General features: G+C 34.4%; 1 protein-coding gene across 2 annotated transcripts in view; it reads left to right on the top strand.

Moving 5' to 3' along the window:
• TTLL7 (tubulin tyrosine ligase-like family, member 7) overlaps positions 1–15,143 on the top strand; it is a 151,663-nt gene extending 136,520 nt beyond the window's left edge. For both annotated transcript variants that reach the window (XM_010860292.1, XM_010860290.1), the window contains one exon: positions 10,665–15,143. In XM_010860292.1, the coding sequence (XP_010858594.1) occupies positions 10,665–10,785 (121 nt within the window). In that variant the 3' untranslated portion in view covers positions 10,786–15,143. The remainder of the gene's footprint in view (positions 1–10,664) is intronic.
• The last annotated feature ends 1,348 nt before the right edge of the window (positions 15,144–16,491 follow it).

The raw sequence follows: 16,491 nt of genomic DNA, 5'->3' as shown, positions 1-16,491 counted from the left end.
AGTGACTTAGCAGCAGAACTTCCCTGATGGTCCAGTGGTTAAGACCCCTCGCTTCCAGTGCAAGGGGCATGGGTTCCGTCCCTGGCCAGGGAACTAAAATCCTGCATGCTGTGTGGTGTGACCGAAAAAAGAAAAAAAAAAAAAAAAGCCATACCAACTGAGAAGCCATTTCTCAGAGGTGGACTCATAACTAAGCAAATCTAACTGATATTCACAGCTGGATCATTAAACTACCTCTGTTTCTATATCTGTATGCATATCTATATCTATATCCACGTATCTAGGATACTAGAGTCAGTATTTCACTATAGCTAGCCTTATTTCAAAGGCTTTGGGATTGCCAAACAATTTTTAGTCTCAGCATCTCTGTATTTCTATCTTTTATGTACTGAGCCTTCATATAAGCTCATTTTTGTGGCTAAAGTCATTTTTTAAATCTCTGAGTTAGAGCTTCTGCCTTTAGCAGTAGAGTACTAGGTGTTCGGACAAATCCTCCCTCTGATGTTGACAGGAAAAGCTGGACAAAATACCAACAAAACATTTGCTGTGAAAACATCGGAGAGTCAAAACCAGGTACTTGTTAGTACTGAATAGTGCTTTTGACAGACACTCGGACCTAAAAGAAAAAAGTAGGAGTTCAGGACCTGTCAAAGATTGGGGCTTTGATAAACAGCATAGATTCCTACATGTAATAATATCCCAAACATTTTGCAAAGCAAAAGTTGACAGAATTACAGGGGAAAATATACAAATCTACAACCATTGAAGGAGATTTTAATATATATTTCTCAAAAGATTTAAAAACGAAGAAAATTTTAACAATATGATTAACAGATTTAACTGTCACATAATAGTGAAGTCAGTCACCTCAGAATACAATACAGTAAGCATACCTGAATCTTTTATAAAAATCAACTAGTGGAATGATGAAACATCCAAAAAATTGAAATCATGCAAAGTATCATCACAGGCCTTTAAAAGTAACAAAATCCATCCTTTTTGGAAAGATAAAAAATAAAATCATTATGTATGTAAATGTACTTAGGTAACAAAAATATTAGAAATAAAAACTTGCAGTATGTACATAAATCATTATCACAGGGAGACTTATAGACTTAAAAGAACATATTAGGGAGTGTAAGGCAAAAATTAAATGATCCATCATCTTGAATGATGACATCATAACTTTAAAGTAAACCCAAAGAATACAGAAAAAGGAAATAATAAAAACAAGAGCAGAAGTTAATAATATAATGAAGCAAACAGAATAAAGAAGATCAACATGGCAAAAGTGGGTTTTCAAAAAGACTAATAAAATTGATCACTGTTGGGACTGATCAAGAATATAAAAGAAACAATTAACATCAAGAATAGAAATAGAGATAACTACAGATACTACAAATATTAAAAATTTCATGCTGATAAATTTGTTAATTTACGTTAAAAAATTCCTTGAAAAACACATACTACCAAAATGACACAAGACAATATAGAAGGCTACCGATACCAAAGGCTACCATACCTTTGATACTAAAACCTGACCAGGACATTAAGGCAAAGGATAATGAAAATTCAGTCTCACTCTTGAATATAGATGCAAAAATCTTACATAAATATTAGCAAAATGAACCTAGAAACCTTAAATAGGATAATGTATCATGACTAACTTTTGTTTATTGAATCTATTTAAAGGTACAATTAAAATTAAAATGTGATCAGTGTAATTTTAGTAGAATAAAAAATCATTTAAAATACACAGACAAGTCATTTGATAGAATTCAATATACATTTTTGCTTTAAAAAATGAATAGCAGGTTAAAAACAAAAGGGGAATCCCTTAATCTAATAAAAAGTAACTACAAAACCCCTACAAGCATATACTTAATGGTGAAATGTTGAAGGCTTTTCTTTTGAGAAAAGAAACAAGACAAGATTACCTATTAACTACAACTTTTGTTTATCATTATACTTGACCTGGCTTACTCAAGGAAGCAAGTCAAGAAAGTAAAAGGCATTGGATTTGAGAGAAAGAAATAAAACTCCTTACTAATGGTTGTGATGACATTCATAGCATTCATAATCTAAATAACTCTACAGATAAATTACTAAGTAAACCTACTAATTTTGATGAAATCAAAATGTGAATAAAATCAATATTTTTTCTATATCAATAACAAACAGATTAGATAAAATGTCATTTTTAATAGCATCAAAGAATAACCAATACTTCAGAATAAAAGTAACAAAAACATGTAAGACCCTTATGCAGAAAAATGTAAAAGATGTAAAGTTATATGTAAAGTTATACCTTATATTGATATTGAAATCAATATCAATATGTCATTTCTTCTCAAATAGTTCTTCATATCTATAAATTCAACATATTCCTTATATAAATCCTAACAATTTTTTTGCAGAGTGAAGAATTTGACTAACGTTTGTTCTAACATTTATACAAAAAAACAAAGGGCCAAGAATAGACAAGATATTCTTGAAATAGTAGGATTGATTTACTACAGTGTACTCAGAATTATAATAAAGCTATAGTGTCTGAGAGAAAAAGTTGGCTTAAAGCTCAACATTCAGAAAACTAAGATCGTGGCATCCAGTCCCATCACTTCATTGCAAATAGATGGTGAAACAGTGAAAACAGTGGCTGACTTTATTTTTTTGGGCTCCAAAATCACTGCAGATGGTGATTGCAGCCATGAAATTAAAAGACGCTTACTCCTTGGAAGGAAAGTTATGACCAACCTAGACAGCATATTAAAAAGCAGAGGCATTACTTTGACAACAAAGATCCATCTAGTCAAGGCTATGGTTTTTCCAGTAGTCATGTATGTATGTGAGAGTTGGGCTATAAAGAAAGCTGAGGGCAGAAGAATTGATTCTTTTGAACTGTGGTGTTGGAGAAGACTCTTGAGAGTCCCCTGAACTGCAAGGAGATCCAACCAGTCCATCCTAAAGGAAGTCAGTCCTGGGTGTTCATTGGAAGGACTGATGTTGAAGCTGAAAACTCCAATACTTTGGCCACCTCATGCGAAGAGTTGACTCATTGGAAAAGACCCTGATGCTGGGAGGGATTGGGGGCAGGAGGAAAAGGGGACGACAGAGGATGAGATGGCTGGATGGCATCACCGACTCGATGGACATGAGTTTGAGTGAACTCCAGGAGTTGGTGATGGACAGGGAGGCTTGGTGTGCTGTGATTCATGGGGTCGCAAAGAATCGGACATGACTGAGCAACTGAACTGAACTGAACTGAAAATGTCTATTCAAGGAAGAATGGACAGGTTTTGTAATGACCACTCAATGGAATATTTGACAGCATTGAAAATGAACAAACTGCATGCATACACAGCAATATGGATGAGTCTCTAACAGAAATTGGGCAAAAGAAGCCACAGGCAAAGGACTACATATTTCATTTATATTTAAATTAAAAAAAAAAACAAGAAAAACTGAATTATAGTATTACAGAATATGTACTTAGGTGGCAAACAGGAAGTAATTGCCACTGAAGTATGGATAGTTTAGTCACTCAGTCGTATCTGACTCTTTGCGACCCCCATGGACTGCAGCATGCCAGGCTTCCATGTCCATCACCAACTCCCAGAGCTTGCTCTAACACAATTTCCATTGAGTCGGTGATGCATCCAACCGTCTCATCTTCTGTGATCCCCTTTTCCTCTTGCCTTCAGTCTTTCCCAGCATCAGGGTCTTTTCCAATAAGTCAGTTCTTCGCATCAGGTGGCCATAGTATTGGACCTTCATCTTCAGCAACAGTCCTTCCAATGAATATTCAGGATCGATTTCCTTTAAGATTGACTGGTTGGATCTCCTTGCAGTCCAAGGGACTCTCAAGAGTCTTCTCCAACACCACAGTTCAAAAGCATCAAATCTTCGGTGCTCAGATTTCTTTATGGTCCAACTCAAATCCATATATAACTACCAGAAAAACCATAGCTATAACTGGATGGACCTTCGTTGACAAAGTAATATCTCTGCTTTTTAACATGCTGTCTAGGTTGTTCATAGCTTTCCTTCCAAGGAGCAGTGAGTGAGTGAGTGAAAGTCACTCAGTCGTGTCTGACTCTTTATGAACCCGTGGACTGTCCGTGGAATTCTCCAGGCCAGAATACTGGAGTGGGTAGCCTTTCCCTTCTTTAGAGGATCTTCCCAACCCAGGGATCAAACCTAGGGCTCCCACATTACAGGCAGATTCTTTACCAGTTGAGCCACAAGGGACGCCCAAGAACACTGGAGTAGGTAGCCTATCCCTTCCCTGAGCTATCAGGGAAGCCCTCCAAGGAGCAAGTGCCTTTTAATTTCATGGCTGCACTCACCACCTGCAGTGGTTTTGGAGCCCCAGAAAATAAAGTTTGTCACTCTTTCCATTGTTTCCTCATCTAGTTGCCATGAAGTGATGGGACCGGATGCCATGATCTTCATTTTTTGAATGTTGAATTTTAAACCAGCTTTTTCACTCTCCTCTTTCACTTTAATCAAGAGACTCTTTAGTTCTTTGCTTTCTGCCATAAAGATGGTGTCATCTGCATATTTGAGGTTATTGATATTTCTCCTGGCAATCTTGATTCCAGCTTGTGCTTCATCCAGTCCAGCGTTTTGCATGATGTACTTTTCATATAAGTTAAATAAGCAGGGTGACAGTATATAGCCCTGACGTACTCCTTTCCCAATTTAGAACCAGTCTGTTGTTCCATGTCTGTTTCTAACTGTTGTTTCTTGACCTTCATACAGATCTTAGGAGGCAGGTATGGTGGTCTGGTATTCTCATCTCTTGAAGAATTTTCCACAGTTTGTTGTGATCCACACAGTCAAAGACTTTGGCATAGTCAATAAAGCAGAAGTAGATGTTTTTGTGGAATTGCCTTATTTTTTCTATGACCCAACAGATGTTGGCAATTTGATCTCTGGTTCCTCTGCCTTTTCTAAATCCAGCTTGAACATCTGGAAGTTCTTGGTTCACATACTGTTGAATCCTAGCTTGGAGAATTTTGAGCATTTCTCTGCTAGCATGTGAGATGAGTGCAACTGTGTGGTAGTTTGAACATTCTTTGGCATTGCCTTTTTTGGGATTGGAATGAAATCTGACCTTTTCCAGTCAGCTGTGACCACAGCTGAGTTTTCCAAATTTGCTGGCATATTGAGTGCAGCACTTTCACAACATTATCTTTTAGGATTTGAAATAGTTCAGCTGGAATTCCATCACCTCCCCTAGCTTTGTGATGCTTCCTAAGGTCCACTTGACTTCACAGTTCAGGATGTCTGGCTCTAGGTGAGTGATCACACCATCATGGCTATTCAGAAGTCTGGATAGTGGGTAAGTTTATGGGGCAGCAGTACATGGTTCTGGGGTGCTAGGAATATTCAGTCATTTAACCTGGGTAGCAGTTATATGAGTAATCACTTTATAATATTCATTTACTAGATGTTTATTTTATGTACTTTTTGATTGAAAAGTTTTAAAAATCAAGTTATATACATGATACTATTTTGATCTTAGGTTAAGATAGCTTGGTACATCTATCTTAAAACAGGCATGGTCTTGCTAAAGAGGCTGATGTTGAGTGAGTACTCAGTTGTTCAGTTGTGTTCAACTCTTTGCAACATCATGGACTGTAGCCCACTAGGCTCATCTGTCCATGGGATTTTCCAGATAAGAATACTGGAGTGTATTGCCATTTCCTTCTCCCGGGAATCTTCCTGACCCAGGGATTGAACCTGTATCCCTTGCATCTCCTGTCTTGGCAGGCAGACTCTTTACCACTTTGCTACCTGGGAAGCAAGGCTGATGTTAGTAACACATAAATAATAATATTTCACCTATACGCACTATTCCCTTTGGTCCTTACTCTGTAATACAGGCGTGGCAGAAACTATTGGATTCTTTTCACCAGTGAGAAAACTGAAGCCCAAAGAAGTGAAATGGCTCATCCAAATCCATGTTGTTAGCAAATGACAAGAGGCAGGATTTGCAGTTAAAACCACAGTACAATGTTCTGGGTGTTATGTTTAAAATACAAAATAATAAGTGTTGGTAAGTATATTGAGAATTTAGTACTGGTTCAGAATGTAAAATGGCACGAGTGCTGTAGAAGACAGTGGCAGTTCCTTAAAAAGTTAAATATAGAATGACCATGAAAAGTATGAAAGTATTAGTCGTTCAGTTGTGTCTTACTCTTTGTGACCCCGTGGACTGTAGCCTGCCGGGATCCTCTGTCCATGGAATTCTCCATGCAAGAATACTGGAGTGGGTAGCCGTTCCATATGACCCAGCATTCCCCCTCCTAGGTACATACCCCGAAGAACTGAAAACAAGGACTCAAGCCAGTACTTGTACACCAGTGTTCATAGCAACATTATTTACAGTAGTCAAATGGTGACAGCCACCCAAATGTCCATCAGCAGAGGAATGGATAAATGAAATGTGGTATGTTTATGTGTGTATTACTACTCTTTGCTCTTTTTGCATGTGTGCTCAGTTGGGTCTGACTCTTTGTTCTGTGCTTAGTCACCCAGTCGTGTTTGACTCTTCGTGACCCCAAATACTGCAGCTAAGCTCATCTGTCCATGGAATTTTCCAGGCGAGAATACTGGAGTAAATTGTCATTTCTTTCTCCAGCGTATCTTCCTGACCCAGGGATCGAACTTGCATCTCCTGCACTGGCAGATTGATTCTTTTATCACTGAGCTACTTGCATGTTTATTATTATGCCTATGTAAAATTGTAAATATAAATATAGTATTATATAAAATTTATAAATATAAAATATTATTCTATGTTAAAAGGTTATACTTAGTATAAAATACATTATACTATGTATAAAAATATAAAAGCATAAAAATATTATACTACGTAAAAAGGAATGATGCACCTTCAAAGCATGTTAAATAAGCCAAACATAAAAGGAGAAATATGGTATGATTCCAATTATGTGCAGTATCTAGAACAAATTTATTGAGACAGAAAACAGAATAGAGGTTATCAGGGACTGGGAGGAGGAGGAAACGGGAATTTAGTGTTTAATGGGTACAGAGTTTCTGCTTGACATGATGAAAAGATCTGGAACCAGGTTGTAGTTTTGGTTACACAACCATTTTACACAGCCAATATTACACAGTGTGAATATATTTACACTGAACATGGATACCTAAAAATCATAAGGAGTTTCATGTTATATATTTATTTTACCACAATCAAAATAGTTAAAAAGAACACAGCCTAAATAAAGTGATATAATTTATTTACCTTGTGTTCCCCAAACCAGGAAGCTGAGTTTACTCTGGGTAGGGAAGGGGGAGGTGTGGTCAGGGGTCCTGGATCTTTCTCCAGGAAAATCTCAGAGGTGTGTGTATTTTAAGTTTCAAGGTTAATTAACTTACCAGTCTTGACATATTTCATGTTCTAGAGATTCTCCATGGTCAGCAATAAATTGGTACATGACAAACCAAACAATTCTATGTCAAATAGGAAGTAGATAAATGCATATTTTACATTTATATGATGGATATGTGAAGATGTGTATCCCTCATCTCAGAATTGAGGAGTAAGGGTATGTGTGTGAAACAAAGAGGATAGTTTGTGTTATTTCTTCTTGGAATGAGTTAGCTACGAGTTAGCTATATTTGTATTTCGAGAGTAAGCTACAATAGAAATAAAGCTGGAGACTTCACATATTTTTGTGTTTTAACAGACACTCTTTAGATACTATCTATAAATCCACTTTCTAGAGATTCTTCTTGCTAAAAAATCAAATTGTATTAACTTCATTGCGGAGAAAATTTAAAAATAATCTTTGATATTCAGCTACTGTGGGCTCTCCCAAGAGATCTTAATGGAGATATTAAGGCAAATAATCCATTGTGTTTCACTGTAATGCTTTAAAATATCCCACAGCCCTTGCTTTAGGGAAGCAAAGTGTTTCTTACAGTGTGATTTTATATGCTTTTTTACGTTCATACTGAATTTATTTTCCTTTTTACATCTTTAGTTTCATTTTAGCCTTTTCTGCTTCTATTAAAAGTTTAGTTTTGTGGCTAATATTTTTCTACTTTCTAAGTTTGTATACTTCATATTTCTGAAAAATAAATGTAATCATTGTATTTGTCAGTTTTAAAATTGGAATTCATACACAGAAATGGCAATATAGTATTTTTGGGGAGCAATAGTTCTGTAGTGAGACCAAATGGATCTTTATCTTGGCTCTAGTCACTTTTGTGACTGTGGGCAAGTCATTTAACGCCTGTACACTTTGGTGTATTCATCTATAAAATGGAGCTGATAATAATATATACCATGCTGCTGCTGCTGCTAAGTCACTTCAGTCGTGTCCGACTCTGTGCGACCCCATAGACGGAAGGCCACAGGCTCCCCCGTCCCTGGGATTCTCCAGGCAAGAACACTAGAGTGGGTTGCCATTTCCTTCTCCAATGCATGAAAGTGAAAAGTGAAAGGGAAGTCGCTCAGTCGTGTCCGACTCTTAGCAACCCCATGGACTGCAGCCTACCAGGCTCCGCTGTCCATGGGATTTTCCAGGCAAGAGTACTAGAGAATCATTAAAAATAACTATTTTTAAAGCAAGTATAATGGTGCTGGCACACACACACACAAATACTTTTTAAATACAAAATAGTGTTAAATAAAATAGTATAAGTTCACTGTAACCCTGGACTTTGTACTTTTATTTTTTCACCTGTGTAAATGAAAATCTTTAGCTCAGAAGGCAATGTGAATGTTATTGTAATGCCAATAATAACTATTGCTTGGAGAGTCTTTAAAAGAAAGTTGGTAAAAGTTACTATTTACTATAATTATTATCAGGGTAACCAGGATGTAACCAATTTTCAGTAGGAGAGAGAATAACTCTCAGGTAGTATGGAATAGTGCATTTTGATCAGACACCTTAGTTTCCTTTGCACCTTTGCCCTAGATAGGAAGGCCAGCCTGTTTTCTTTCAGAAGATATCAGATCAGTCATCATGATACACTAGCTCTTGACATAATAATTAATTCATATGAATTACCCAAGTGATATTAAGAAAATGATTTATATAATCTATGATGTGAGAAATCAATTATTTCATTATTCATCACCCATTGTGCACTTTTGATTTAATTTAGTTTGTTGTAGATTATTTTACTGCTCTATTAACATAATGATTTGAGCAATTATTTATAGTTTGTGATATTAAGTAATAGATTTAGGGGATATTATCAGATAATTCAGAATGAAATGATGTCTATGAATATTATGTGGAATTCTGCCATTTTAATCTGAGTGCTGTATGCAGTTTGATCATAATGAATTCGTATTCTTCTACAAAATTCATGTAACAACAATATAAATGTAATTTTCCATTGACACAGAAGTTAGTAGTTACCAGTATTATTTAATAAAGAATTGGTAGCTAATAATATCTTTGGTCCTCGGTTTCTTCATTTGTCTTTGGAAGTATGATACTGTGGCTGGAAGATTCTACAGTCACATGAAGAAAAAAAATGATTTGATCTCTACCTTTGTTTCTTTTTAAGACTAATTATAAATCTCCTTCTGTTGTTACTTCTCTTAGAAATTTTTTATAGATATCTTTGTCTTGACTTTCTAGCCTGTCCTCATCATCATCTGGACTTAGGCTTTTAATAGTGATACTTGTGTTTGCTCATGTCAATTTCCTTAATCATTTCTCTCTCGACATATAGATTGGAATGGCCTAATGCCAATCAAAGGCTTTCCAGAGGAATAAGATTATACAGGCACACATTCTTATTTGCAACTCCTAAATCTCAAAGCTCTGAAAACTCAAACTAATAGAAATAAAATAAAAGTAACCCATTTATTGGCACATCTAAATTGACACAAAGTTGTTTATAGTCTTTTTCCAATGTATTGTGAATGTCTCTGCACTTCATTACAGAAATATTAATGATTTGTTTGCACAATGCTGCCCTAAGACTCTGATGAAGATGTTGCATTATATATAGTATATATACCGTATTGTCCTAAAATCTGGAATATTCATATATTCTGAAATACATTTGGGTGCAAAGGTTGCATGCAACCTGTAATCATGATTGTTTCTGGTATTCTGTAATCTAAGCACCCAGTAGTCTAGGAGTATAAAATTTATAATTTAGTTATAAATTTTAATCTTTAACTTTTTCTTTCAGATTAACTACAGTCATAATACATCAGTGATATATTATGAAATTAAAATCAATGGTTTCAACATCCTTGAAATAATTATTTTAATGTGGTTAGCCAAATTCTCATGTTACATTATGTTACATGTTTTTAAGAAATATTTGACTGGCTACACATATTATTTACAGAGATTATTAATGAATTCCAAATTAACATGAGTGATGTAAACAGTTTCCTAGCTTGTAAGTTCATGGCTCTTTATGGGATATCTTGGGATACTAAGACCACATTTTGCATCTATATGCAGCTCTTTAAGTGAGGCTTCATGACCCTTTCCTGCCTCCCCTCCTCAGGAGATGAAATCCTTTTATGTGGATTGCATTGTTACAGTGTCATTTCTCATGTAAGATGTACAAATTATTAACCACATAACACTTTAGTGGGAGATATTAATATTAATTTGTTTGTAAAAGTCTAATTTTTAAACTATTATTTTTAGGTATTTACTGCCAGGAAGTACACAATTCTTCATGAGAACACCAACCTACAACTTGAAATACAGTTCACCTGGAATGGCTCGCTCCAATGTTTTGTTTACATCCCGATATGGCCATTTGTGAAACAGAAGGGAAGATCACCATGGGTTATGCATAATAGCAATTCATATTTTCCCCAATTTAATATTGAAAAGACAGTGACCATTAACTACTGTTTTATGTATATATGACATATATGTGTGTGAAAATATGTACACACATGCACTCAGATAACACATATATTTATTATAATATATGAAAGAAGAATTAGCAGGAAACTGGATATAAGATTTAACCTAATAAACCATGTTAAAATTGTTTACACAAATATGTGAATGTCTAGAATTTGCTAGGTTTATAATTAATACCTTCCTACTAGAAATGTTATTTTTGCTGCAGAGTATATAAAACAGAATTGATCTTGAAGATCCCATTACAGTGTTAAATTATTTTCTAGATAATACTTTTGACTTAAAAAGAACTAATAGTATATTACTTTATTAATTCTCGTATATATCTAGTAGCCATTTAAAATGAAAACAAAAATTAGAAGCTTGGTGTTGCTTGATGATAGGATTAAGTATAAAATGGGTTTGTCATTACTGTAGCACACAGTAGTATGCTATTAATATTAAAAATCCCACCTGGATTCTCCAATATTTTTATTCCTCAGTGTGGGAATCTAGCTACTTGTGAAAATGATAATGTAAATGTTCAGTAAGGCTCTAGTAAGATCACAATACTGTCTAAAATGGAAGACAATCCAGTGGGTTAAAAATTAAACTTACTAGCTTATATTTTTACTTTTTATTGAGAGTCACATAAAGGGAGCAGAAAATGGTGGTAATAGCAAAATCTTTCCATATGGTTTTTGTATCTTTTACCACTTATACCACTTACGTTTTCTTTTTTGAAAGTATACCTCTGATGGGTACATATGGTCAAATACAATTTCTTCTCTTCAGAAGGGGAAGAGCTGATATTTTAAACTTATTTCAATGTTACAGAATGAATATGTCACATTATTTTATAAGTCTCTCAATTTTGAGACCAACGTACATTGCAAAGACTAATACAGAGTTTCATATTGCACTATAGAAAGTCATCTAAATTATTACAAAAAGAAGATTCTGATTACTATTATTAGTCATGGATGTTCTCTTGAGAATTTCAAAAAAATCAAAATATAGTATGAAGTTTTCTTCTTGTCCAAAGTTATTATGCATAATTTTCATAGCAGTTTACTTCCTTTTTTGCTTACAGTTTCAAAAACTATGAGTGAGCTTTCAGTTTTCTATACAAATATAATAAATACCATGGATATCCTTCGAGACCGTGATATTCACCTTTTAGAATTTTATTTTAATTTCTCCCAGTAGTTTTATTTTTCACAGATGGTAATTATTTGCAACATTCATGAATGTTTTACCTCCTTTTACTATCCTGAAAGCTTTTTCCCGTAAATCGAGAAATGGTCTCAAAGCAGAAGGAGAACTGAGAGGGGCAAACTGGCCTGCTTAATTCACAAGCTGGATAACTGACAACCCAAGGTTGTAAGTTAGATATGTTTTGCTTTTAAAGCCATAATCTGAGGCTGTATTTGGATAAAATAGGTTCTTCCCTAAATTATTGCTAGTTACTGGATTCTTTATGACTACCAAACACTCATATTCCAATGGATACTCTTCCTTGGTAATTGCATCCCAAAGGAGAGTTATTGTCTTTGTGGGAAAAGAGGATAAGGATGTCAGGATGAAGGAAACCACAGTGTAGCTCTGAGTGTTTATGACACCATTTTGTGAATTCCTAAATATGTTTAGAATTTTGGAGAATAAATAATGCTGAAATTGGGATATTAATAAACTCATTGTAAGAATGATCAGCAAGTCGGCCTTTTCATGGAGCAATTTTAGTCATTTTTTGGGTTCAGATTCATGATTTGTTCATCAATGAGACACAGTTTCAAAGGTCTGATGTTTGACATCAGTCCAGTTTCTTGGCCACTCACTTGCGTTAGCTTAAATCACAATGGTGACTTAATTTGCTAGAGTGAAAAGAATGTCTAACATGTCTCCCCCTAGGAAAAAATATTTTAAAAAGAGTAACTTTACATATATGAAACTACCCAGTTAGTTATTAACAATCAAATTTGATTCCTCTAGCTACCCAAGTCTGACTTTTTTTGAGTGCTAGAATTTTCTTGCCCACATTTGCCTCTTTAGACTCATCTAGTTCTGATATGAGGAAGATGTGAATAAAAGCCATGTGCCCATTATTTATGTATACTACCTAGTACCCTGTGGACTATGGTTGTGTTCACGCTTATTCCTTAATGAGAAACTAAAAGACACAGTAATAAACTGTGAAAGTCTCTAGAGGCCATAGAAATGTTTTAGTAATATAAAATATTTTTTAGTTTTTATTATAAATTTTTTATTCATAGAGTTAAAATATATCAGTATAAGTGATAGTATGGGTCTGACTCTCTTCTAGGAGAGAACATACTTTTTTATCTGAAAAACTCCAGAAACTATTCAGTCTTACCAGAGTTTTTAATAGGGAGTTTGGTTTACTTGTGATGAAAGCATATTTTCATTCTGTCATTAAAAGATATATCCCTGATCATTCTGTGACTGATGCTTTCCAGAACTGTATATGATTGAAGTTATTCCAGAACTGTCCAAGAAGCAACCTTTTAATGTTAAATTATCATATATGAATATTGTATGAGATTGCAGATTAGTTTTCACTGTAATAATCCAGCATTGTAATAGTATTTGCTTCATGTATTCTGTTGAAGGAACTATTGTGATTCATATTATGATTATTAGCAACAATTTTTATTTTACTTTGCATGTATAAAAATTAAATTATAGTAGGATCAAATATGAAAATGGCAATAGCAATGTTAGATGCAAAGATCTACACACATTTTTTCATATATCTGAATTAGGTCTAAATACACAAAACTTTTTTAAGTTCTCCCCCTAAAACTAATATGAACCAAACTCAAGCAAAAAACCCCAGTCTTCTCATCCAATACTTACACACAGCTAGATGATAGTGGCTTGTAGACATCAAGAAAAAGATTTCATTCTAAGTCTTTTTTCATTAGAAAGTATATGATTATAGACTCTAGTTATCAAACTTTAAATTTCATGTTTTAATATAAATTAATCCAAATGCTTTCTTCTTTAGCATGACAAAGTCATTCCATTTAAAAATTCTCTTTAAATCTAAACTTCCACATTACTTGACATTTTCAAAAGTACCAAAAATTGATAGTTGCGTAAGCTCTATTATTTGTAGTTTTCTTAAAGCATTTGATTAACTCTTATATGTATATTCTTTAAAATATAATAGCAAATATATTGAGAAGAGTGACAATAAATACCTTCCTTTTCTGTTCTGTAAAACTTTTTTAACATTTTGAGTCCTAGTTTACTTGGTCCTAAGGGGTAAACGATAAAAAGTGTAAGTACAGTTATTCTATTCTTATGACCTGGTGATTTGTGAAAATTTCTTTTATCTTGAGATCGAGAAATTTAATAAAGCTTTCCAGAACTGAATTAGTTATCTAAATATTTTGGACAAGTGCTACTTACAAATAAAATTTGAAAGTGTATTAATCAAAATTTTATTCCTTACACTGTTTTTTTTCTTTCTTTTCTTCTTTTTTAAACTTCAAGTTCCATTTAAAGTTTTGACCTTTGCATGGACTAAGTCAAGAAAAGAGAAATTCTGCTTTTTAAAATATTGGTTTATAGTGGTATATTTTTGCCTCAGCAATAAATTGGCAGGTGACCAAAAATGTTAAATTAAAATTAATTGCACACTTTGAGATTGTTGCCTTTCTTAGTGTTTTTCCTTTTTGCCTTATTATGAGTTGGGTATATGGTATTGAAGGAAACTATGCAGGTAAAACAGTTTCTATTAACTGGACTGTATTAACTAAAAAGAGCTACACAAAGTTTTTACTTTATCCTCACCTGTCAATTTGAAAACTATTGGTAAAATCATTATTCAATAGGCCAATATTTTCTAAATTAGTAAGACTTACCTTACAAAAGTTATCAGATAATGCTGATATTTCTCTTTCAAAGACTAAAACAACAGTTTTAGTCCTGAGCTGGTTGGTTCATATAATAACTAATATACATACTACAACTTTGAATATTAATAGATTGGCTGAAGATTTTAGGTTTGAAGATTAGTTTGAAAGCAATACATTTGCTCCCGTGAATCATGATGCAGATTATCCCCATGTGTTTTACTGCCTGTCTATGAATGCAAATGTTGTTACAGAAAATATGCTTGAAATGTCAGCACAGTGTGCAGTTAGTATTGCATCATCATGCTTCAGCATGTGATACCTGTATGATGACATATTTCAACTACTCAGATATGTTACTGTAATAAAAATGTTTAACATAAGAAAGCTGCATATGTCATCAAATGCTTATTTCTGTTTCTCTCTCTCTCTCTCTCTCTCTCTCTCTCTCTCTCACACACACACACACAGAGTTTTAAGTAGTAGAAGAGACTGGTTCTCAATTAAGCTTTCAGGGTGATGAAACATATTTTCACAGTAAATTTCTTCTGCCACACTGACAATAGCACCGTGAGGATCACTTTGTGCACATGTGCTTAGTCATGTCTGAGTCTTTGCAACCCCATGGGCTGTACCCACCAGGCTCCTCTGTCGATGGGATTATCATGGCAGGAATACTGCAGTGGGTTGCCATTTTCTCCAGGGGATCTCCCCTGGAGACAGTCCCCCACAGGGATTGAACCTGTGTCTCCTATGGCTCCTGCATTGGAAGGCAGATTCTTTACCGCTGCGCCACCTGGGAAGTCAGGGATAACTTTACCTGCTATTAAAGTCAGGTCAAGTAAACAAAATTGGTGTCAGTTCCTCTCAGTTAGCTGAAAGGAGACTGGCCTAAAATTTATAAATGGCATTTTTAGTATCGTTGAATATGACATAGCATCTTTCTAGCGTCATTAATTATGACAATAGGATTACTAACCCAAATAGAAGTACATCAGCATCTCAGCTATGATGTTACTTTTTTCAGGAATTTATAATTTTGTCATGATTAAAACACTGATACTCAATAAGAAGCATATCATAGTAGTCTTATTACCACTATTACTGTTGTCTATAACATGATTATATACAAAGAAATTGAAAAATCTATCATATGACAGGAACTTTAATGCATGTATACATTATTTTTTGAGTTGACAACAAGTGACATAGACATTGACTTTTTAAATATATTTTTAAAAATTTGTTCTTTTACAAAGTAAAAATATTCTGTAAAAGCTTTAAACTTTGAATTTTTTATTTTTTTTCAATGACAGATATACATGAGGCCAATGTGGTTAGTTTAGTATCTCCCTATTTTATCAAATAATTTGTAAGATCAATATACATATAGTAAATGATTGAAAATCTTTTAAAACTCTAAATAAGTCATCCTAAAATAATCTCTAAAAAAAGTGCTGAAGTCCCACTACTTTGGCCACCTAATGTGAAGAGCCAACTCATTGGAAAAGACCCTGATACTGGGAAAGGTAGAGGGTAAAAGGAGAAGATGGTGGGAGAGGATGAGATAGTTCAGTAGCATCACTGACTCAATGGACATGAGTTTGAGCAAGCTCTGGGAGATGGGGAAGGGCAGGGAAGCCTGGCAAGCTCATGGGGTCACAGAGGCAGACATGACTTAGCGACTGAACAACAAAAAAAAATCTCAAGTGTTAGAAAAATTTGTGTAGTGCCTTAAC

Source organism: Bison bison, unplaced genomic scaffold, assembly GCF_000754665.1.
Source record: "Bison bison bison isolate TAMUID 2011002044 unplaced genomic scaffold, Bison_UMD1.0 scf7180017864466, whole genome shotgun sequence".
Taxonomy (NCBI): Eukaryota; Metazoa; Chordata; class Mammalia; order Artiodactyla; family Bovidae; genus Bison; species Bison bison.
Note: the sequence above shows the minus strand (reverse complement) of the source record. Positions and strands in the feature narration are given on the sequence as shown.